Raw genomic sequence first — 23,611 nt, 5'->3', positions numbered from 1 at the left:
CAAGCGGCTTCGAGGATGGGACACTTCATCCACTGGAATCGCTCGCGCGGCGGACGGCCGAGATGAAGCGGCGGCGCGCCCGTGGCAGCTGCAGAGCGCGGATCGCGGCGCGAGGTACGGCTAGGGGATAAGCGCGAGCTGGGGACTCTATTGCTAGGTCGTGCGCGTCGCAAGGCTAATCGAAACGGCGGCAAGCAGGAGGTGGCGCCGGCGACGGCATGGCTGCCACGCAACTGCTTGGAGAAGAAAGCACTGACGGGTGGGTCCCACCCGTCAGTGGCTGCGGTGCTAGCTGGGCCGAACTAGGCTGCGCACAGAAAGAGAAGGGGAGGGAGAGACTGGGCCGGCTGGGCCCGAGTTAGGAGAGGGTTCCCTTTTCTTTTTCTTTTTCTGTTTCCCTTTTGAATTCAAACAACCTTAAATTGTTTGAGCGCCCAAACTTGCTTCAACAATTCTGAAACTTTGCAGCTAACTTTGCAACAGAGAAACAAAGCTTCTATAAAATTCCAGAGCCTTTGAAGAACACTCAACTTGAGTTGCAAGTGTGGCTTTGCTTTCAAATGTTTTAAACCGAGGTTTTAAATTCCCCTCAATTTCAGGTTTAAGGAATGAAAACATGATGCTCATGAGATGTATATGATGCACAACAAGCCACTTTATTTAATTTTACAAAACTAGGGTTGTTACATTGCTAGACTTCCCACGTTACTCTTGCTCTGAGGACATCTCCAATGGTTGACACTAAGCAGCAGGTACTAGTCATATGTGGTGGAGAGATAGAAAAAAAGAAATAGTACCTGTTACTTGCAGAAGTAACAGCATCTACACGGGAACCAAGAACAAAAGGAGGATGACGTGTGGATTCATTAGAAAATAGAAGTGAATAAAAAAAAACCATAAAATAAAAATTAGTAACAGCTTGTTGTTGAAGATGCCCGAGACGATGTCAGCTACGCCGCTATGGCAGCAAGAATTTCCTCGCAGCTAGCTTCCTTCGAAAGATGAGCTACGTTGGAGCACTGCTATTACGTTGAGATGAGCTAGTACGTTGGAGCACTGCTATTATTTTGTCTGTCAGATGGATCAAGATCGTGGCATTAAACTGTACTAGGCGTAAATGCTGCCGGAAGTCGTTGAGCCTCATTTTCCACCTCCCAAGCAGCGCCCTCAATTGCCGCCATTTCCTCAATTATTACTCCTGGCCAACATGTCCTGGACCTGTTCTGTGCAGCGTCTGACTTGTCTACGCCTTCCGATCCAGCTGACCAGATCTTCCGGGGGGGCGTATTCGGTGCATTAATGGCCCTAAGGCGTACATACAGTGTGCAATCTCCGTGCGATCGACTAGTATGAAATGTCACCGAAATTTCCAAAAAACTGTCATGAATTCACTCCCAAAACAATACCGATTGAAAATTTCAATTTATATATGACGCGCCAAGACCTAATAGAGAAAATAAGAAATTTGTTGTATTATTCCAGATTTTCTATCAGTTTACCATCTTTTTAATTAAATCATAACTGATATATCTTCAAAAATACACCACCGCTAATAGATTTTCACAGCTATAACTAAACAATAAAAGACGACTGATCGACCAATTTGTACCACTAACTTGGTATCACATAAAACCAACCTACAAATTCAGTAAAAACCAAGATTCAGTCGATTGGGCGCGCGATATGAATATTATTTTGCATATCGATCTGATATTATATCACGCTTCAATCATATTGATCTAATATAAAGTCCAAATGCATCGTTGTCTGAACAGACAAACCAAAGAACAACTCTGTAACCTAACTTTATTTCCCTGTATCCACTTGTAATCCAAGCTGCAATTCTCACCTCCTAGCCTCCACATGTAAAAACCATCAAATACTAGCCCATAAATTTCCAAGCTTTTATGTGTAGCATGGTAAATTTAATGCGTGTCCTTATGTAAAATTAGGATGAAACATGAGTTTGTCAGATTGTAAAAGACGCTTAAAAGTGTTCGAAAATGTTAGATTAGGGCATTAGGCTGACCAACACTGTTTTTTTTTTTTTTGAGAATAAGCTGACCAACACTGCTTGGCGTACGATATCTTTCGCACGACAGATTTACGACGTGCGCCAGGGGGGGCTTGTGGGCTTGGGCTCTGACCAGGACAGAGGCAGTGCAAATTGAGAGAAACAAAGTATACAGTCATACAGAGTAGTAAAAATCTCATAATGTTTCTGGAGGCTGAGCAGCACCATGGCCTTGGCCCAAACCCACACCTACATGTGGAAACCTACGGGTACCAGAATAGCAACACAAGCTTTAAATTGCTTACCAACCTTCAGACACCACCATTAACTGCCTCGCATCTCACCGGGGAGCTCACTCACTCACTCCAGCTCCAATCCGATCTCAGCTAGCTCAAGCACAAAAAGATCTGCTTTCTCACTTTCGCAGCAAGTACCAAGGTCACGAAGGATGGAGGAGAAGATGTACAGTGTGAAGGTTGGGGAGCCGACGCCGGCCGGTGGAGGCAGGCCATCGGCCGGACCCGTCTACCGGAGCATCTACGCCAAGGACGGCCTCATGCCGCTCCCAAAGGAAATCCAGTCCCCATGGGACTTCTTCAGGTCCGTCCATGGCAACATGCTGATCTCTTTGGCCCTGCATTCATAATCATCCATCACACTGCACAAAGTTTTCCAGTGACCCCGCCGTTGTAATTGTTGAGATTTCAGACAATTCTGTTCCATTTTGCCCATTCTGTTTCTCTTCTTGCAGTGAGGCAGTCAAGAAGTACCCCAAGAACCGCATGCTCGGCCAGCGTCAGGTTTCAGATGGCAAGGTAAAGCAGAGCAGTTCATATGTGATGGGCGGAATGATTATTTTGTGGATATTTTCAGAGGATGCAAATTTTGGTTTGGAATTTAGGCTGGTGACTATGTGTGGCAAACGTATGAGGAAGTGTACCAGAAGGTCATCAAGATTGGAGCAGCCATCAGAAGCTTCGGCGTTAAGCCGGTGAGTAAAGGATGCTGATCTGTCTGAATATGTTGAGAGTTTCTTCTATTGGATCTTGAAATGTATGGCAGAATGAGTGTTTACTGAAGATATCTGTTGGTATCTGCTGTTAGGGGGGTCACTGTGGCATATATGGATCAAACTGTCCAGAATGGGTCATGGCCATGCAGGTGAATTCCTAATTGGTGTTCATGAAAAAGATATATTTCAGGAATCTTTTGTAGAATAAATTCATGTGGGATTTCACTTCGATTGTATTGTTATTTCTGCAGGCTTGCAGCAGCCAAGGAATTTGTTATGTCCCACTGTACGACACCCTTGGTAAAGTCTTTATGCTTGTCTCCACAAACACTCACTGAGAAAGGCATGTCAAACCAGGAATTTGTTATATCCCACTGTGAATGCATAAAGGTTCAAGAAAAAAACACATTTCTAAGAAGAACAACAGTTTGAGTTACCATGGATGTCTGAAAAGTCCGAGGTGGCAAAGAACAACATCAATGAAAAAACATATCTTAAAAACAATCATTACTTGCATTAGTCCATGGATTGATGTCTGGATTTCTATCAATGTTTTCCTCTGCACCTCACGGTGTAGTATTGACTGGACAAGTTGCAACTCAATGCAGGACCAAATGCAGTTGAGTTCATCTTGGACCATGCTGAAATCTCCATAGCCTTTGTGCAGGCGAGCAAGATAAAATCAGTAAGCAACACCATTTAACTTCACTCTGTCGAATCTGAGCATTTACCTTAACTCGATAAAATATTACTTTCTTCTGCACAATAAAAAGATTGGCATGTCTCCAGAAATGCAACATGTGTTTCTATAGAGTTGAGTAAAAGCAACTCAGATAAAGGGTGGCCCTGAGCCTGCAAATTTGATATTACTGAGCTTGAAACTAGTTGTGAAAATCACTGTTATACCTCATTTTCGTGTACATATCTAACAAGTCGGCATTGCTATTTTCAGCTACTAGCCATACTCCCAAAGTGCACAGCCCACATCAAAGGTAAGCTGACTGGAGTTTGGACATAAACCATCCATTTTATGCCTATATGTGAATTATTATGATTTGTTCCCCGCTTTATGTGTTTCCTTAGCCATTGTTAGTTTTGGAGACGTGACAAATGAGCTGAAAAGGGAAGTTGAACAATTAAGAGTATCTTGCTTTTCCTGGGAAGAATTTTCTACTATGGTTAGTCTGACTTCATAATAAGCTACTTATTCTAAACCTCAAATAACTACCCCATTCAAATATCGTAAACTGTGACCTTTATCTAAGAAATCATAGATTGTCTGACTTGTATAATGTTATTTTATAGGGAACAGAAACCCAAGATATTTCTAGGAAACAAAAGGATGACATTTGTACGATCATGTATACTAGTGGAACAACAGGAGATCCAAAGGGTGTCATCATCACAAACAGGGCTATCATCGCCGGGGTTATGACCACAGAAAACCTCCTTGAATTGACAGACAAAGTGGTAAATAATAGTTAAATCATTTTTACTATATGCATCAAAATGGGGGTTTCCTGTGCCATGTATGGTACCATTGTCACTGTGTGTAAAAAAAGTTTCTTAGTTCATAACTTTTTCATAAAACAATATGCATCAATCAGTTATCAGTGAAAAACTAATCTGGCTTCTTCGTCAATGATTTAAAGCTCTACATTCTCGTGATGTTTCCCTCATAATATCATGTTTAATTATAATTTTATATCCTGAATCCTAATATATATGCAGGTGTCTGAAGATGATTCATATTTTTCCTACCTTCCATTAGCCCACATATTTGATCAAGTAATTGAGAATTACTGCATCTTTAAAGGGGCCTCTATTGGCTTCTGGCAAGGGGTATGGAGCTATATCTTGTAAGAGAAATAATTCGGTCTTGTCTGTTCCTTGATCATCTAATTAAGAGGTAAAACTATCTTAACAGGACATTAGGTACCTGATGGAGGATGTGCAAGTGATGAAACCAACAATATTCTGTGGCGTTCCTCGCGTTTATGATCGTATATACACAGGTGTAATGCAAACCTAAATAATTGTTCAAAATTCCAACAACGTTTTGTTCCTAGTCATAATTTTGTGACCCCGTGAACTGAAGGTATTAACCTGAAAATACAGTCTGGAGGGCTGATAGGCAAGCAGATTTTTCAGTATGCCTACAACTAGTAAGTACTACTACAAATTATAACATCCACTCTTTAATTCCTTTCATGTTTTATCGTCAAGCGTAATTGACCCGTCAATGTCATCAGCAAACTTGCCAATCTAAGGAAAGGGTTCAAACAGCATGAAGCATCACCATTTTTTGACAAAATAGTTTTCAGCAAAGTACGTCAATATTTAAGTTCTCTGTTCTCTTGTGTTTTTGTTGCCTTTATTAGCATCTCATTGAATTTCTTATCATTGACTGCAAAGATAAAAGAAGGGCTTGGAGGCCGCATACGTCTCATGCTATCGGGAGCAGCACCTTTACCGAGACACATCGAAGAGTTCATGCGAGTTACAGGCTGCTGCGCCCTCGCACAAGGATATGGTGAGACTTTCAGAATTCTCATGACTCCCTGCACACTATAGTCCATAACTATATTAGCCGTTTATCACCGTTAGTTTATCTGATCACGACTCAGTCCAAGAGTTATCCCTTGCAATCATGTGCCCAAATCAATACTAATAATCTGATAATGATAGAAATGAGAAGTCTATAACTGCCATGTTGCTATGCAGGGCTCACTGAGAGTTGTGCAGGATGCTTTACGTCAATCGCCAACATCTTTTCAATGATCGGGACGGTTGGCCCTCCAGTGACAGCGATTCAGGCACGCTTGGAGTCCATTCCTGAAATGGGTTATGACGCGCTCTCCAATGTGCCCCGGGGTGAGATCTGCTTGAGGGGCCACACCTTGTTTTCTGGGTACTACAAGCGTCCTGACCTCACTGAGGAAGTGTTCTCAGATGGTTGGTTCCATACAGGTGCAGCCATTTTCCTACATTTCTAAGCTTCCTGAACAGTATATTAACGTAATTACATTAAAAAATTAAAGTTATGTCAAAAAGTATATTAACTTGAAGACGAATTGTAACAAAATTGTAACCAACTTGTGTATTAAGGTGATATTGGAGAATGGCAACCAGACGGCACGATGAAGATCATCGACAGAAAGAAGAACATCTTCAAGCTGTCCCAGGGGGAGTATGTAGCAGTGGAGGTCCTTGAAAGCGCATACGTGCAGTCTCCACTGGTCACATCGGTATGACAACCGAAACAGAAAATAATAGATAAGATTACTGTCCTTGGATCCATACTTTTGCTCATATTCAACTTACCTAGAGGCTCCTCTTTGAATCAGGTTTGGGTCTATGGGAACAGCTTTGAGTCCTTCCTGGTTGCTGTGGTTGTCCCTGAGAAGCAGGCAATTGAGGACTGGGCTGCACTGAACAATAAGACAAGTGACTTTGCAGAGTTGTGCAATGATCCCAAGGCAAGGAGGTACATCCAGGATGAGCTGAACAAAACTGGCAAGAAACTCGGGGTACGTCGTCTAGAACTCTCGATACAAAAAAAAATTTGAGCCAGCTATATATGGTCAATCTGTACCCATCTTCCATGATAAGCACACAATTCGTAAGCGCAAGAACATGATCAATGCTGTGCCATACAGCTGAGAGGATTTGAGATGCTGAGAGCAGTTCACCTAGAGCCAGTGCCATTCGGCATAGAGAAGGACTTGATCACGCCAACTTTTAAGCTCAAGAGGCCCCAACTTCTCAAATATTACAAGGTTAGAATGAGAACATAAATACATAACTCATCCTGCGCATGAATTTCATGATTGACATTGTTCTTCTGGTTTATTTTAAGATATAAATTCTCTGCGTAGTTTTTATTAACAGAAACAGCCTCTCTTTTTTCTGCAGGATCGCGTCGACCAGCTCTACAAGGATGCCAAGATGGCAACTGCACCATGAATGATGGTGAAACACCATAAATCAAGTGGGTATGAACTTTGTGAGTGATTCTTCAGGAAGAAGCATGTACATATCAATAAGCCAAGGTTTAATAGTTGAGACGTGGCAACAACAACTGAGTTCGTCACGGCTGGAGATGGTGATAGTTTAAATTGTACTAGTACAGCGTACTTTTGGTTTTCTTGGGGCGCATTTCAGTCATGTTCTTTGTTCCGATCCTCTACTTTTCGATGTAATGTACACCAATATACGGCACCCATATACTGGCTATTCCATAGACCATGGATTGGTCAAGCTGAGATGTTGATGTGTCGATCATACATAGTGGACCACGAGGTGACATCCCTAGGCTATTGCACCAAGTCTCAGATGGCGGAATTGCAAACTGCATAAAAACTAGAGGAATTCCATATATACCAACATTTAGAATTTACCCAAATGTTCAAATACCGTTCAGAATTTATGTCTTACAAATCTACCACTCAAATTTTGCAGCATTGTCCAAACTAACAACTACACCCATCAGTTGACCTTGTGTATAGGTTTAGCCACTGTGTATGGTATGAGTCTGAGCAACAAAGAATGCTGAAACAAAAATTAAAATCAAAATACAAGGATCGGAAGTGTTCTGAAATCGAAACTTTTTCAATGACAAACATGATAATTTATCTGAATTCAAACGGCGAATTCACTTTGCAACAAACTCCAAATTGGAAGCTGGTCAAATTTACTCTTCTATTATACTACTACTAGAAAACCAGCAATGCTGTACAGTATCTTGATCCAAGGTATATGTTCTCAACTCATCATGTAGAGCGACATCGTTGTCGTCACACCGAGCCCTCCTGCAATGAGATGCGCCGACTTCCCGCCCTCTCCCCTCCTGACGAGCTCCTCGACGCAGGCCCGCGACTCCGAGAGGCGCTCGCAGAGGGGCTCCGCGATCCGGCCGTAGTCCGGCATCCCGGCGCCCTCGAGGACGCTCGCCGGCCAGCACGCGCCCGGGTCCTCGACGCGGCGGAGCCCGACGTACACGAAGCCCTCCGCCGGGCCGCCGCCGCCGATCCGCTGCACCGCGAGCTGCCACCTGCGGCCGCCCACGCGGAACGTGCCGCCGCCGCCGGCAGTGCTCATCATGCGGACGAGCAAGTGGCCCCCGGACCCGGTGAGGTCCTCCGCGGGGTCGCTGCCGCCCGCCCCCGCGGGGCCGCCGACGGAGCTGCGGCCTCGCGGATCGCGTAGGAAGCCGCCGCCCCTGAAGCCGACGACGCCCCCGCAGCCGCGCGGCATCGAACTGTTAGCACGGAAGCCGGCGAGGTTCGTTGTTTGGTCGATCGACGACGTACGAGATGGCGTGGCGAGCGATCGGATCAGATCCGAGATATTTGGGCATTCCGCGGAGGAGACGGCCGGACATAAATTGAGACGGCGTCCGCTTATATCGGCGGGTATTGTGCGTTTCGTTGGTTCACTTCCAAACCCTAGCTAACGAAAATTTTAGTTATGATCAAAATTTTGGGTTTTTTTTTTAAATTTTGTGAAGCAATGCTTCATGTGTCATGACCAACTCCGGTTCATTTTTCTTGCCCACGTTTACTGAATCATGGGCAACCAAATCTTGGGCAATCAATGTTTTATCCAAACTATTGGCAGTAGCTAATTTTTTTTGGTGAGGTACACTTAGGTTAAAACCAAGCAGACCGTACGTTTGGAGATCCAAGTTCGGTATTTGGAACTCGCGGGGTGTCATGAACTTGTGACCGACTATGATAAGGAGCCTCGCGCCCTTGCATGCTTAAAGAAGATAGTAAATCCTCGTGAAATAGAAATGACACTGTGAGTTTTTGGGTGAATTTGCATCGATTTTTGAATGGTACCAGAACCAAGAGGTGTTGAATTCGAGACTTGGCTGGCACAATCAAATTGCAACACATTTTCGGTCCATTTTGGACCTGCGAGAGCCATGCATGAAGGGGTGTATTGAAATATAAGTGAACTGCCCTAGTTTCCCCATCAGTTTGAACTTTTGGGTGAACGGTCTGATGCATGAAAGTCTTCGCTAGCACTATTGCTAGAGAACGGAGATCGTTTGAGCCACGCCCCGGACTGCCGGGGCGTAGAGTTTGTTTTTTTTTCTTGTTAATTTTGAGGTTTTGACTATTTGAAGGTTTGGTCTGAGAGGCTAAATGAAATCCAGGGCCCGTCCCCAATTGTGTGGATAGCCCAGGTTTGGAACATGCCCGGAAATTGAGGAAATTGCATGACGAGTGCATTAACTTGACAAGGATGTTCACTTTCATACATTAACTCGCAGATTTGAAAAGTGGATCCATGAACTTGGCAAGTATGTTCAGATTAGTCCAAAATTGCCTAATTTCGCCCAAACTATGCCATGATGTCTTCCGACGTGGAGTTGGCCGGAACGGGAGGGGTCTTTTCGCTATTTTGTGGTTCTGCAATTTTGCATTTAACCACCTGGTACCCAACCCATGGCCCATCCCACCAAAACCTTAAGCCCGTAACCCTAGGGGAGGGTAAATCCCCAATTCCCCAACCTTTCCCCTCCTCTTTCTCCTTAAGCAAGCGCCGACCGCCGAAGTTTTGGTCGCCCAAGCCGTCACCGCCGAAGGCTTCATCGCTGTTCGAGTGGTCGTTGCCGAACCCTTCGTCGGTGCCGGGACGAAACGGGTTCACCGGTGAGGGAGGCGACTCCATCATGTCTTGGTCTGGAGAGAACATAGAGCATCTCTTCCACGGGAGACGTCAGGAGAGCAGTTCTAGTTTCCAAGTAAGACTGCATCCCTCCTGCTGATCTCCTTTCCATTGAGTTTGTCTCCCCATTTGCCTCTTGTTTTTGTGCATTTTCTGGGTGTTTTCCTTGATAGTTTATTCGTTGAATGAGAACGTTGCTATCAATTTGGAGATTGAGATGGACGAAAAGCTGAGGCTAGAAATTGAGCTTGCTCCGGAGAAAGATGGACCCCATGGTCGAGAAAAAACGAAGATAAAGATTTTAGTGCAAATTTTTCGAGCCACATAGCGGGCTGGACCACATATAGACGAGCTAAGATTGGCAGGGGGTTAAGTGCAAAGTTCGGTCACACGCATAATTGCAAATAACACCCCGCTTGTCTATGTCAACAGCCAATGTGGCATAGTTGGGTCAAATTCAGTAACTTGGACTAATTTGAACTAACTTGCAGTTCAGTATGTTTTTCAAATCTGCGAGTAATTTTTAAAAGTGAACATTCTTAAATGTACCCGGCAAATTCCTAACTCGGAGATGCGCGCCAAAATCTCAACCCAAATCAAACACCCCATGCGCCCCGCCGCCGCGGCCGACCCGCAGCTCCTGGGAGCGGCGTTCGAGGCAGCGATCTCGTCGCGCTCCCCGCGGCTCGGCCGCGCCGCGCACGCGCGCGCCCTCAGGCTGCTCTCCCCGGGCCTCCCGCCCTTCATCTGCGCGCACCTCGTCAACCTCTACTCCAAGCTCGACCTCCCGGCGGCCGCCGCCTCGGCGCTCGCCTCCGACCCCAACCCCACGGTGGTCTCCTTCACCGCCTTCATCTCCGGCGCGGCGCAGCACGCGCGCCCGCTCGCCGCACTCTCCGCCTTCGCCGCCATGCTCCGCGTGGGCCTCCGCCCCAACGACTTCACCTTCCCCTCCGCCTTCAAGGCCGCCGCGTGCGCGCCGCCTCGCTGCTCCACTGTCGGCCCGCAGATACACGCGCTCGCCCTCAGGTTCGGCTACCTCCCCGGCGACCCCTTTGTCTCGTGCGCCGCGATGGACATGTATTTCAAGACAGGCTGCCTCGGGTTGGCTCGCCGCCTGTTCGAAGAAATGCCTAATAGAAACGTCATAGCGTGGAACGCAGTGATGACGAACGCAGTGATCGACGGCCGGCCCCTCGAGACGTTCAAGGCGTACTTTGGGCTCCGAGAGGCTGGCGGGATGCCTAATGTGGTCTCGGTCTGTGCATTCTTCAACGCATGTGCCGGGGCGATGTTCCTCTCGCTTGGAGAGCAATTCCATGGGTTTGTGGTAACTTGCGGGTTTGACATGGATGTCTCAGTCTCGAATGCAATGGTTGATTTCTATGGAAAGTGCCGATGTGCAGGGAAGGCAAGGGCGGTGTTTGATGGGATGAGAGTCAGGAACAGCGTGTCATGGTGTTCTATGATTGTTGCATACGCACAGCACGGGGCAGAGGAGGATGCTTTGGCAGTGTACATGGGTGCAAGGAACACTGGGGAAGAGCCAACTGACTTCATGGTCTCTAGCGTTCTCACTACATGCGCTGGCCTGCTAGGCCTTAATTTTGGGCGTGCTCTTCATGCAGTTGCTGTACGCTCTTGCATTGATGCAAACATTTTTGTTGCAAGTGCGTTGGTCGACATGTACGGGAAGTGCGGGGGCGTTGAAGATGCTGAACAAGTCTTTTTAGATATGCCAGAACGGAATCTTGTCACATGGAACGCAATGATTGGAGGGTATGCTCACATTGGTGATGCTCAGAATGCACTTGCAGTGTTTGATGCTATGATAAGGAGCGGAGGGACATCACCTAATCACATCACACTTGTAAACGTGATCACAGCATGCAGTAGAGGAGGTTTGACGAAGGACGGGTATGAGTTGTTTGATACAATGAGGGAGAGGTTTGGGGTTGAACCACGGACTGAGCACTATGCTTGTGTGGTTGACTTGCTTGGGCGTGCAGGAATGGAAGAGCGAGCCTATGAGATTATACAGAGGATGCCAATGAGGCCTTCCATTTCTGTCTGGGGAGCACTACTTGGGGCATGCAAGATGCATGGGAAGACAGAGTTGGGAAGGATTGCCTCTGAGAAGTTGTTTGAACTTGACCCTCAGGACTCCGGCAATCACGTGCTGCTCTCAAATATGCTTGCATCAGCTGGCAGGTAAAAATAACTACCTTACTCATGTTTTCCCTCACTTAGGAGTTTGTGGTGATAGGAATGCTTTGAGAAATATTCCCAAAAGAGTTCAGCCCATCTCTAAATGTACTATACAAAATGGGTGCTCCCAACATATCTTTGTGGAGTTTGTCAGTAAATTGCACGTATTCTCATGGCACTAAGGTTAACATAACTATTTAAGTATATGTTATAATCTATTGGTCTATTATGTTTGTGGAATGTTCTTAAGCTTTCTGGTTCTAGATATCCTCAACTGCTCACATGCAAGAGTAAATTAAACAAAGGCTGAACTGTAGAGTTGTGTTTTTTTTCACTAAAACAGGGGCAAAGCCCCTGGTTCCATTCATTTGATGAAACGAACTTTAGACTTCAGAGTACAGTTCACAAGGGAGTAGTCTACATGTCCTATCAGAACAACAAAAGTAAGGTGGTTTTGTCTTATGATAAATACAGGGTCAAAACTCAGGACGCAATCTCCCCCAAGGGACAAACTAACGATCCTGATGATCTTCAGGCTTGCATAGGTCCTGTTCCAGATGGTTTCTTCAGTAGATGGACTTTCAGGGATAACTTCTGCAGAGAATCTTTCTAGTTCAACTTCTGTAAATTGTCGCCTCTAGATTGTAGTGCTAGCTTCTCCATCATCACATTGTCCAAGCTATGCGCAGCAATTCTTATCCCATACTTTCCAACAGCACAAAATCTGTCCAACAGGCATGGCTGAGAACCTGTGCATAGACCCTTCCACTCAGTCGACACGCCAATCATCTTGGACCAATCCCCTTCATCCCTGCTCACGTCTCTCCTGAAAAAATACGTCTTTCCGCAAATTCTATAAAGCTGCAGAGCAGAAACATGCAGCACTTTATTAGATTTCCCAGTTCCCCACCAACAAGAAATACTTTGAGAGGTACCTTCCTCAGTAATAGCGATCATTTCAGCAATGAAAGCCAGCATAGTAAATAGAGAACATTTCAGCAATTAAGCCGATAAGTTTAGCAATCATACAATCAAAGAATGAGTATGGACTAGTTTCAGTTTAACTGCAGAATAAGAAGGAGCCACATAATTAACAGGCCTGTGTTTACTGACTTTATTCCTCCTTCATAACCTATTATTGGCAAGGAGCCAAAACGGAAGTTTTAATCCTAGGAGGTATTGTCAGCTGCCACACATCAGGAGAATTAGCAGGAACTAGACCACTGTAATTAGCTATTCTATAAAGGATTTATAGCATATCCTAGAGTGGTACAACCATACATGATTATCTTCTGCATCAAAGATGGTTATACTTCTCACAGTTTGAGGCAACTCAAGTCACATGCTATAAGTCTTATCATTAAAGTGAATGGTGAAGCTCATTGTAATCCCATGCATCTGCAATTGTCACGACTCACATGTTAGACTAGTGAAGTACTATGTTGCAGAAATAACAAAACAATGTATGTCAATATTTTATTAGACATTTGATGAAATATCTGCCACATTGTGCCATGTTTTGGAACTTGGCCTTCCAACCAGTCACACTACCGAACAATTTATATGTTGACCTTGTGTAATGTCTCAACTTGTCCAGGTGGGCAGAAGCAACAGATGTAAGGAAGGAGATGAAGAATGTCGGAATCAAGAAAGAGCCAGGGTGCAGCTGGATCACTTGGAAAAATGTTGTTCATGTTTTCTATGCCAAGGACACCAAACATGACAGGAATAGTGAGATCCAGGCATTATTGGCCAAGCTCAAAAAACAAATGCAGGCGTCTGGGTACATGCCAGACACACAGTATTCACTTTATGATGTCGAGGAAGAAGAGAAAGAAACGGAGGTTTTTCAACACAGTGAGAAGCTTGCTCTGGCTTTTGGACTCATTCATATACCTCCTAGTGTACCTATAAGGATCACAAAGAACTTGAGAATATGCGTGGATTGTCATCGAGCTTTCAAGTTCGTATCTGGTATTGTTGGTAGGGAGATAATTGTGAGGGACAATAATAGGTTTCATTACTTCAAACAATTTGAGTGTTCATGCAAGGATTACTGGTGAAAGTTATATCTATGTGATACTCATTCTTTTGGCATCTCTAGAATCACTTCTACAAAGATAGAAGGAAAAGGTATGCAACATTAGTTCCTGTGTAATTGTTACGCCATGTTGTAATTATCTACCCAGAAGCACAAAGTTTTATCTAGCTTCTGTCACTAATGTTATATTACTTTGAAACCCTTAGTTTGAACTTTCAAGGATTTAATTTGCACCTTGATTTTTGTTTCTCCTTTGTTCCAGATGCTACATATTCTTCTGAAGAAAGTCCAGAATGTTGCCGTCTTGTTAAATTGCACTGTAGAGGCATATGCTATTTTTCTTTCTTGGCAAGAACTAGGCTCACTTGTTACTAGTGTCTTTTTGGTGTGTATATATTAGTGTTGCCTAGAACAGAGTTATAACCTGCTGCAAAAAAACTTTGTAATCTACTACTATAAAGTTGATCATTTCTATACACAATGCATTAAAAAATGGAGATGTAGAAATTAATTGCTTAAGTAATATGAGAAAGATTTGATCGATACATGAACATGAAATCAGAAAGATAAATGATTCTTATCTGTTCTGATAAGCTTTTTCTACATGCACCTGGATATAGGCATCTCATATGTGCAAACAGAACACTCAATTTATGCATGATAAAGTCTAAAATATTTGCAAGTATAACAAAATTGCCCTTTGCTATTACATGTTTGCACACAGCATGCTCCACAGGATTAATTTCTATTTCAATCAGCTCCTGATACTCTTAATATGTATCCTAATCTGTACATGTCTCTCTTATGAGCTATGATCGTAGCGTATCAATGTTCCAAAGTCCCAATTTCAGGCCACCGACACCACCATACCAGCAGCCACGGTGATGAACATGAGGGTCGTCTGTTCTGACGGACCATGACCACTAACCCACTACAGGTGGTTGGTGGCGGTGCTGGTGGGGAGTCAACAATGGTGGTTCTACTGATCCTGCTGTGCAGATCAAATCAAAGCTCTGTCAGCTATCAGTTCCAGTGGATGTGCTGTGCCTATACTCATAAGAAGAAATGAGTATTTGAAAAGATGGTGAACAAAATGAAGATGGCGAAGTAGAGATAAGTGGTACAAAAGACAAGTTTCAAAGCAAGGTAATATGCACAAGGGCCTCAATAGCCTGTGCTACTACAATGGTTAGTTATTTCACTGAGTTAATGATCCTTTTTTGTGTCAAACTGAAATTTTTTTTAGGGTAAGCAGGAGGTCAATTGACCTACTGCATTTTATTAAAATGAATATATACAGTGTAAGTTACGAAAGAGTAAAAAGAAAATTCTATCTAAAGTTGCCAATCCATCCCGGAATGCATGGTATTTCTTTCTCTTGGCCCTATGGAATACCATGTTGAGCTCTTCTTTGAAGATCCTTCTACATCTATATAGAAAAGGCTGAATCTGTTGGAATATGTAATCAAACTGAATTAAGATCATACTGCAATACAACTAATGATTATGTACATTAGATGCTTCTGTAGCTATTACAGATTTGTGATGTTGTCTGATGTTTTACCCTTATGTACTGCTGCGAGCTAGTCCTCACATAAGGGTGGCTATCGATATACCAAGCATGTCTTGGAGTTAAACCACTATTGTTCTAGTATTGATGAGCTTGTATGAATTCGTCAAACAAAAAAATCGTTTTAATGGGCTCTTGGAGTGAAACCACTATTGCTTTAGTGTTATGGTGATTGGATGGAAGATACCTTGGTTGTCATGTATGTTTATGATGTTTGGATGGACTGCTGGCAACTTGGATTGTCCATCTATGTTTAATACTAACTAGATTTTACTTGGAGTTGGCTGTGGACATGTAGTGTACGGAATTTTATTAGACACCCTATATTTTATAGTCCAAGTAAAATATTACTTGGAGTATCATTTATCTTCTGAGTTTTTCCTGTGATGTCTCGAGGGCTCCTTCCCCATAGGCTCTTTGTTTTTTATATATGAAATCATCACCATCAAATTTAAATAATACTGCACATAATCATTTTGTTTTAAAAGGACAGCTTTTAAAAATCAAGTCACAACTGACAGGTTTCAGAGCAGGAAGAAAAACAAAACAACCATCACATGTCAGGTTTCTCTACAGTTGCCAGCACCATATCGTGACAAAGAGGTCCAGGAATGACTGAAATATGAAGTACCTAAGTAAGGCAGCTAAATACAACTTTGAAAAGCCAGATACAATTTCTGTCACGGTGTGAACAGTGCAAGATTCACAACTGCTTTGAGGAATTAAACTATGGCAATTCAGCAATTAGATCTTGGAATTCAAAGACAGCCCAGTCGGCTTTGGCTGCAACAGCTTCTCTCATCTGGACACCAGCATAACAGATGAACAAGTCCGCTGCGCCAGGCTGCCGAGCCTGTAAAGACAGAAGTATAAATTAAGATATAGAAGTCTTTGTTTATTACTCATCTTTACAGATTACTCCCCTATGGCCTTGGGTATATAAATTAATAGCACTCGACATAGGTTAACTGTGCTGTGCAATTTTCCCAAAACGATTCTTTACTTGTTGACAAAAATGAAAGGCCATGTGTCAATAAACCAACTTCTGTTTGACATATCCTTGAGAAGCCAATGCCATTTTCATGGAAGTCTTTAAACCATTCATTTCAACAGCATGGTAAAGCAAAAGCTATAGCTGAAAGTAAAATGTCATAAGAAACAGAAAATTTTCCTACTCCTAGTTACCAAGCCGAGGAACTAGTTCACTTGCAGCCCTTCTTGCAGCCGCAATTTATTGCAGAAGCTCACTCCTGTTATTTCTATCTCACATTACATGAAGAGAATAACGTGCAGCAACACGAGGTATTGCTCAACAAATCAAGCTATAACAATTGGCCACTTGAACACTCCCATCTTTGACCATAGCATCAGAGAAATGAATTTGTATCGAAAGCTGCCATACATAAATAAACATGTATATTGTATCTCTATTGTCAAGAGAAGATTCACAGGAATTATCCAAAGATATACCTCAAGATCAGTTGCACCATCTCCAATCATAACGAGTGTCTTGTAACCACGGTCCTGAACACACAGAAGAGAGTCGCTAACACAGCTCGAAATTCAAAAAACAAAATGTAATACCAGAAGTCACAGATAAACTATAATGTAGACCTGTTTTATTTGTTGCACTGCTTGTGCTTTACCCCCACTTCGAGAAGTGGGCTCTGCAGGATCAAATCCAACATACTCTCCAGAGGTTCCAAATAGCAGTTGGTTCGCAATGATGTTTTCAGTAGGAATACCAAGCTCAAATGCCACAGGCTGGAAACAAGAAATAGAAATTGAGGGATGCTTTATGCTATATCAAATAGCAAACTAGAACCATTCGGGGATAATTCATGTATGTGAAAAGTCAGTGGCACATAATATTCACCAATGTATCAAGTGAAGAAAAAAAGTTATAGTTTATAAATTGACAAAAAGAAGCATATCCTTATTTACTGTTCGCCTGTTCGGAAAACTAATGTAGATTGAAATTGTAGCACTCTCGTTATATGTATCTACAAATAAAAGCTTGGTGCGGCATCCCAATATAACAAGCACGAAATTTCGAAGAATATCTAAAAGATAGGCAAAATTACCATATTCTGGAATTCCAGAAGTACCATAAGTGCACAACCTTTGAGTGAAAAGGTGTACCTTAATCATTTGCCGGAAACCTCCTGACACAAGGAATACTTCAGTGTTATTAGCTTTTAATTTCTTAATCAAATCAGCGATCCCAGGAGAAATCCTGCAGAAAACAAGTGTTGCTTTTGGTTAACACATGAATAAACGAAGAAAACAAACATAATGTATATCTAACATGAAAATCAAATACTCCGATTTTACAGTGCTAAAAAATGATTAGTGATTACTATCTTGCCTTTGTTCTGCAGTAAGAGATCTTACAAGTTAGGATATTTCTACATAAGACACAAGGTGAGTAAGTTAAAAAGGATTATGTTGTGGTTGCAGGGGAAGTAACACTGAAGACTGAAATGGTATAACCAGGTATGTTGGTATAGTCCTGAAGTGGTGTTTTGCTTGTGTTACCAAAATGATTATGCACACAAGGTTGTTACACCGTTTTCCATATGGCACAATATGAGAACGTAACTAAATCAGTTACAGTTCTTAAGCACAGCCTGTATATCCAGTGGAACATATCTAGTCATTCCAAAATGCAAATAAAAGGAGTACAGAATCTGAAAAGGTTCATTATAGGAACGCAAGATAATACAGCAAAATAGTGACTAACATGCCGAATTAACTTGAAGTCATGCCTTGGGTGAGGTTACCTGGGCGGCCTCTTCTCCAAACAGTCCTCAACTTGGGAAAGGGATGGCTTGATTAAAGACATCCGGGCAGTTAGAGCCTCTTCAAATGGAACGGTCCCCGTCATTGCCCTGAGAACATTGGGCTAAGATTAGTTCTTCTGATGGAACCATAGCCTAAACCCAAACATCCTCCTGCAAAATATAATAGAATAACAAAATACTTTGCCGTCCACTCAGCAACCGCCTGCCCAGCCCCGCAGAAATCAGCAAGTTCATCGATACCCTCATCCAAACATACAGTGCTATCCACATCAAAGCAGACCGCGTCAGCATTGCGCCATATCTCAAGAACATCTGGAAATAAGGAGGCAAATCATTGCATAAACTAACCTTTTCAACACTGCATCTTTCAGAGGCACATGGATTAACCGATTGAAGCACTTCTCAGTAACTAATGCTAACCTTTGGAAGGCTGGCGGTTGGCTAAATCTAAAGAGGAGGGCGCCTTGGAGACCTCCATCGCTGCCATCACCACAGCACCAGCTTTAGAGAGTTTGGCACAAGGGAACAATGGGTTTATAGCCCTTGTTGCCAACTGTGAAGCCTGCGATGACTGATTTGAAAATAGCCGAGGAACAGAAAAAGGATGTCTCAGGCTGGTGCGTGTGTTGATCAGACCCGCCATACCCATACACGACTGCCTGCACATCAAAAGGAAACACCAAATCACTAGAAACACGATCACCAAAGGCCCTGCTTTAATCTAGGCAATTCAGTCAGAAGACAACATTCGTTGCACAAGGACATGGCCCCAGACCCCAGTCCACCAGGCCTGCTCGAGCTCATTGATGCAAACCGTCAAACACCTTGTGGGCAATTTCCATCACGCGGCACAGAGTGGCAAAGATCACGCTGGACTAAGCTTGGGCACGTCGATCACGAAGACATCTACTCTATATGGGAAACAAGCAAAGCATTTACGGCCTGCAATACATATCTTCTCTCCCCAGACCGGAGCGATGACTCCTGTCCTGAGTCAGGACTCCTGACTGACACCGAGCCCGCCGTCCCCACCCTCCACGGCGCCCAAGCCGCCCGCCTCACGCTCTGCAGCTATGCCACTCCGCCGCAGCCCGCCTCGCTCACCGCCGGACCAGATGAACGGTACGCGACCTCCGACGGCGGCAGGGCAGGGCAGGGCAGATGTTCTACGGCGGCCTCGCTCTGCCCAGAGGATGGGTCCGCACGGCACGCCCATGGCGGACGGAATCCAGGGAGAAGGCGGCGGCATGAGACGAAATCTAGCGAGGAACAGAAGATCGGGTCGGGATTCGGGGACTCACGCTTGAAGAACAGAAGAATATTCTCTTTGTCCTGTCGACTGGCGCGCCCAGGAGGCCTGTGTACCAAATACGAAGGATCTGCTCCAAAAATCTCCTCCTGCCCGAATGGGTTGGTGACGGGATGCGCTAGCGGGAGTAGTAGCAGCATTCCTTTACGAGATCTCTTCCTTTACCTACCACGTTCCGGAGCTATGTTGGCACTTGGCAGTCAATGACAGGTGGACCTGCTGACTGGCTCTTGTTACCCAAAGCCCTCGTTTGGTACAGCTCTCCTGGACGGAGAGAATGACAGAGACTGTATTCCAATTCTCCTTTAATTTCTTTCGACCCTCACCAAACCTCATGTTTACCAACAAGCTCTAAAGAGACAAAACCTGGGAGTAGTCAGCTTAGCTCTCCACCCGTTCCAATTGAAGTTGAAGCCTTGATGATGTCATTTAGTGATGTTTGGATTAGAGGTGCAAGCGAGATGTCGTTCTAGGCTATGAGGAACTTACTAGTTCAAAAACAAAAGCTTAAAATTTAGAGGTTGGCCTAAAAACGGCGAATACGTGGGACACCCATTTGCATCCCTAGTTTGAATGGCATGCTCCATTGCCAAGAGCCCAATAGACTTGGCATGCGATCACAACGAGATGTAAATCATGACTTAAGACTTAACAAATTCGAGGAAATTACATCAGTGGACTTTAAATTTGGCAGTGATGTTCAGTTTCATTCATAAACTAGCGAATTTGAAAACCGCAGCCTTAGATTTGGCACGTTGGTACATTTTAGTCCAAATTTACATTTTCGGGCATAACTAGGCCACAAGCGCAGTTGGCATGGCTCGGTGGGGTCCTTTTTGCAATTTTCGCGTTGTGGATGTTTCCGTTCAACCCCCGGGAACAAATAGGTCTCGAACCCACGGTCCTTGAGGCGCTAGGAAGAGGCGGCAGGGGTGATTTGTTCCAAAAACCACCTTCGGTTGTGATCCTCTGTTACAGCATCGGATCCTTGTCTCCTCTGTTACACTGCCGGAAGGAAACAAATTGACAAAGGGCGCACGAGACGATCGTCGACGTGGGAGTGGACGTGATGGTGCTGGCTGGCGCTCACTATCGCCGGGTACACCTCTACCGGTGAAGAAGAAACTAGGCAGGAGTAGGGCATTGGCATTGCGGGCCTACGACAGCCACAATGAGGACACCATTGTGACAACATCAACCGACGGGTAGCTATAACGGGAAGAGAACACCACGACGAGGAAACTTTTGAGAGGGTTGACCTTTTTTTTAGAGGAATTGAAAGGGCTGACCTTAGTGAAAAAAGATATCGAGTTGCTGCTGGGCGGCCCACATCCCCAGAAGGCCAGCATTCGGGCCTGTGTTCTAACAATGAGCCCACCTGTTCTGAAAAAAACTACCAGCCCATGAAGCAGATTTGAACCATCCGTGCCCGAGACACCCTCCTCAATCCTCTGTCCGTGGATACAGGATACCAGGAGGCAGCCAGGCAGGACGCAAACCATGCATGGCCGCGCTGAGGACGCCAATCCTCTGTTGATCAGAGTATTTCTGCGGTGGTTTTGATTATTGCTACCTCTGTTTCGTAAAGATTGACATGGTTTTAAACTAGAGCTAGTTCAAACCCGTGAAAATCATTATGAAACGGCAGAAGTATTGTTTTGCCTTTCAAATGCGTGCGATGCATGTACACTCACAAGTCACAACTGGTGGAGGCAGCAAAATGGATCCAGGGAGCACGTCCTCTCGGCTCGATACGGGGCTTAGTTTGTTCTGAAGACCGAACTGTTGAAATTTTTTTGGTACCACGAACAGGTGAAATTATTCAAAGTCTGCAGCGCGAATCGTACCAATCAACAGAGTGTTACAGTTCCTCTATTGAAAATCTGTCATCAGTTTAATTAGTACATCAGCTGATGTGTTTCTTCCCCTCTTCAACAGAGGAAAATAAATGAATGAATTACATCACCATGGGTCTTGCCACAGCAATAGCAGCAGCCGCCGCCTGCCTCATTGGTCGATCAGTAAGTGATCATGTTCATCCAAGGGAGAAAAGAATGAAAGAAGAAGAAGAAAAAAATGCAGGAAGAGATCTGTTCAGTTGTGGCTAGGGATATGGCCCCTAGGGCCATAGTAGTCCACATGGATGTCATTCTCAGGCTCCCGGTGCCTCGCTCTTTCTTTCTCTTCGGAAACGGCATCCAGCGAACTCACCGCTCCTTCGTCCCCGGATCTCTGTAACTGAAGAACGCACAACCGGTTAGAACCTTTTGCCGCAATGTGCACACAGAAACACCCAAATAAATGCCAAATGCTAGCCGTAATCACTTACATTGAGCTCCTGGTTGCTGAGTGCTGCATGAATCTCTGCATCCAGCCTGATGCCCTGGACTGTTGCCACCGTCAGGAGCAGAACCATGGCAGCTGCGACCAGTGGCGATGAAATCTTCATCTGCTATCTTTGTTCAGAGGATCTTGGAAGATTGCAGAGACAAAGTGTGATTCAGGTCAACTCGGATGGAATGAGCAGTGGGAAAAGCTACGGAATTTGCTGCTGGAATGAACATTTGACCAAGAGACCATGTATATAAACGTCTTGGCTTCAGAAGACCACCCTGGCCCCACCCTGCGAATGGTGTTCTCTTGTCTGCAACGAAGACAATATCTGAAGCACCAATGCAGGACGTTGGCCATAGTTTATCATACATTTGTGATGCTTTGGAGAAGTGTGTCTGCCCAAAGTATGGACCATGTTTAATTAGCCCATTGGCCCCCTGGATTAGGCGCCAATGCCATGGTTTAAAGTACCTAATGGGATTAAGAAATATGTCGAGTGCTTTACTTGGTCGCAGGTTTGATGTACATCTGCTCCTGGAAAGTGGCTTCTTTGTCTCACAAGAGATGCACACGAGCGCGTATATTTGTTCGTGCATTAATTCCCAAAAGGTGTCAGGAGCTAGTTAAATCGATGGGGTTAGTTTATTGGCACGCGAAAAGGTTGGGCTAGAGTATATGTATGTACTTCCAAGCTAGTCAGACAAAAAGGGTCAGCGCCCCGTGTAATTTGCGGTGTTCATTTGAGCTTTACTCCACTTTACGACCAAAGCACGTGAGTTGCTATGGGTTAGTAGTAAGAAGTTTTCCTTGTTTACAAAAGAGTCCCTTTACAAAACATTATGGAATTAAGGTGCTCCCGATGCCTAGCTAGTGTATCCGGCCACAAAATTATTCATGTTGGAGTGAGATATACTACATCATGCCAAAAAACCGTGCTGGTTTGAAGGGAAAATCTAACTCTCAGTCGGTGGCAGCAGGTCAAAGTAGTGCCGTAGTGGTGCCACTCGAACGAACCATGCAAATCCGCATACAAGGTCCCTTTGTCCGTGACAGGTTTTTTACTCCGTATAAAAAAACGGAATATAATAGATTGTGCTTGGGTGCTTCCGTGCTAGACACCGATGGATCAAATAAGCCCACGCGACACGTCCGGCGTGCATGCACACAAATTTTGGGCGTGCATTTCCGGGCAGTCGTGGCATGCAGCGCAGGCGTGGCATTCCGTGTGCCACTAGCTAGCCTACACGCATGACCTAGCGCTCACGGCACGTATATACTCCGTACGACTCAAGGGCATGCACAGAGTTACTATCCGTGCTGGCTACTTAGACTTTTTTGCGTAATTCTTGTCTTAAATTTGTCATATATCTATTCTTAAAAAATGTCTGAATACATGTAAAATTTCGATAAGAATTATGAAACGGAGGAAGCATCTGTCTACAGATTTGCTCAAGGAAGCGTGACTTTGATCGGCACGAATAACCGATCGAAATTTATACTGCGTGAACATTTTCTCGCTGGACTCGTTGCGCGACGCGCGCTCGTGCGTCCGATCGAGACAGAAAGAGGGCGATGAGTTGTTGCTCCGGGGCCACGCTGTCCAGTCTATCCACGTCAGCGCCAGTGTGGCAAGGTGGTGGT

General features: G+C 44.4%; 3 protein-coding genes across 6 annotated transcripts; 2 read left to right on the top strand and 1 right to left on the bottom strand.

The window, feature by feature from the left end:
* The first annotated feature begins 2,323 nt into the window (after positions 1-2,323).
* LOC100837824 (long chain acyl-CoA synthetase 2) lies at positions 2,324-7,293 on the top strand. Its single transcript, XM_003577404.4, has 19 exons — positions 2,324-2,614; positions 2,766-2,829; positions 2,916-3,005; positions 3,119-3,175; positions 3,278-3,326; positions 3,635-3,711; positions 3,979-4,018; positions 4,110-4,204; positions 4,332-4,496; positions 4,758-4,868; positions 4,954-5,041; positions 5,125-5,191; positions 5,279-5,354; positions 5,442-5,559; positions 5,751-5,996; positions 6,135-6,274; positions 6,374-6,556; positions 6,686-6,805; positions 6,942-7,293. Exons 1-19 carry the CDS (start codon positions 2,463-2,465, stop codon positions 6,990-6,992), a joined length of 1,989 nt encoding a protein of 662 aa, XP_003577452.1. The 5' UTR covers positions 2,324-2,462; the 3' UTR covers positions 6,993-7,293.
* A 3,000-nt stretch (positions 7,294-10,293) lies between these two features.
* LOC100823088 (pentatricopeptide repeat-containing protein At4g14850) lies at positions 10,294-16,070 on the top strand. 3 transcript variants are annotated; one of them, XM_024454843.1, is made up of 3 exons: positions 10,294-11,915; positions 13,510-14,045; positions 14,805-16,070. In XM_024454843.1, exons 1-2 carry the CDS (start codon positions 10,312-10,314, stop codon positions 13,973-13,975), a joined length of 2,070 nt encoding a protein of 689 aa, XP_024310611.1. In that variant the 5' UTR covers positions 10,294-10,311; the 3' UTR covers positions 13,976-14,045; positions 14,805-16,070. The 3 variants fall into 3 exon arrangements, with proteins under 3 accessions (XP_024310611.1, XP_024310612.1, XP_003575959.1); XM_024454844.1 differs by having other exon boundaries at positions 14,793-16,070; XM_003575911.4 differs by having other exon boundaries at positions 14,216-15,258.
* Positions 16,051-19,787, bottom strand: LOC100837518 (phosphoserine phosphatase, chloroplastic). Of its 2 annotated transcripts, none has more exons than XM_003577403.4 (8): positions 19,629-19,759; positions 18,748-18,986; positions 18,507-18,639; positions 18,307-18,414; positions 17,666-17,759; positions 17,138-17,287; positions 16,994-17,047; positions 16,051-16,376 (listed from the first exon to the last, which is right to left on the bottom strand). In XM_003577403.4, the coding sequence occupies exons 2-8, from the start codon at positions 18,974-18,976 to the stop codon at positions 16,251-16,253; spliced, it is 894 nt and encodes a 297-aa protein (XP_003577451.1). In that variant the 5' UTR covers positions 18,977-18,986; positions 19,629-19,759; the 3' UTR covers positions 16,051-16,250. The 2 variants fall into 2 exon arrangements, with proteins under 2 accessions (XP_003577451.1, XP_010237638.1); XM_010239336.3 differs by having other exon boundaries at positions 16,251-16,376; positions 18,748-18,982; positions 19,629-19,787.
* Positions 19,788-23,611: the final 3,824 nt, after the last annotated feature.

The sequence above is a fragment of the Brachypodium distachyon genome, chromosome 4 (assembly GCF_000005505.3).
Source record: "Brachypodium distachyon strain Bd21 chromosome 4, Brachypodium_distachyon_v3.0, whole genome shotgun sequence".
Classification (NCBI taxonomy): Eukaryota; Viridiplantae; Streptophyta; class Magnoliopsida; order Poales; family Poaceae; genus Brachypodium; species Brachypodium distachyon.
This window is presented reverse-complemented; position numbering and strand designations above follow the sequence as displayed.

Coding starts and splice junctions, on each gene's coding strand:
- LOC100837824 (XM_003577404.4), top strand. CDS start 2,463: ATGGAGGAGAAGATGTACAGTGTGAAGGTTGGGGAGCCGACGCCGGCC. Junction 4,019..4,109: donor GTGCACAGCCCACATCAAAG/GTAAGCTGACTG, acceptor GTGTTTCCTTAG/CCATTGTTAGTTTTGGAGAC. Junction 4,205..4,331: donor GGGAAGAATTTTCTACTATG/GTTAGTCTGACT, acceptor GTTATTTTATAG/GGAACAGAAACCCAAGATAT.
- LOC100823088 (XM_024454843.1), top strand. CDS start 10,312: ATGCGCCCCGCCGCCGCGGCCGACCCGCAGCTCCTGGGAGCGGCGTTC. Junction 11,916..13,509: donor ATGCTTGCATCAGCTGGCAG/GTAAAAATAACT, acceptor CAACTTGTCCAG/GTGGGCAGAAGCAACAGATG.
- LOC100837518 (XM_010239336.3), bottom strand. CDS start 18,976: ATGGGTATGGCGGGTCTGATCAACACACGCACCAGCCTGAGACATCCT. Junction 17,288..17,665: donor GTTTCCGGCAAATGATTAAG/GTACACCTTTTC, acceptor TCTTGTTTCCAG/CCTGTGGCATTTGAGCTTGG. Junction 17,048..17,137: donor CAGTGCAACAAATAAAACAG/GTCTACATTATA, acceptor CTGTGTGTTCAG/GACCGTGGTTACAAGACACT.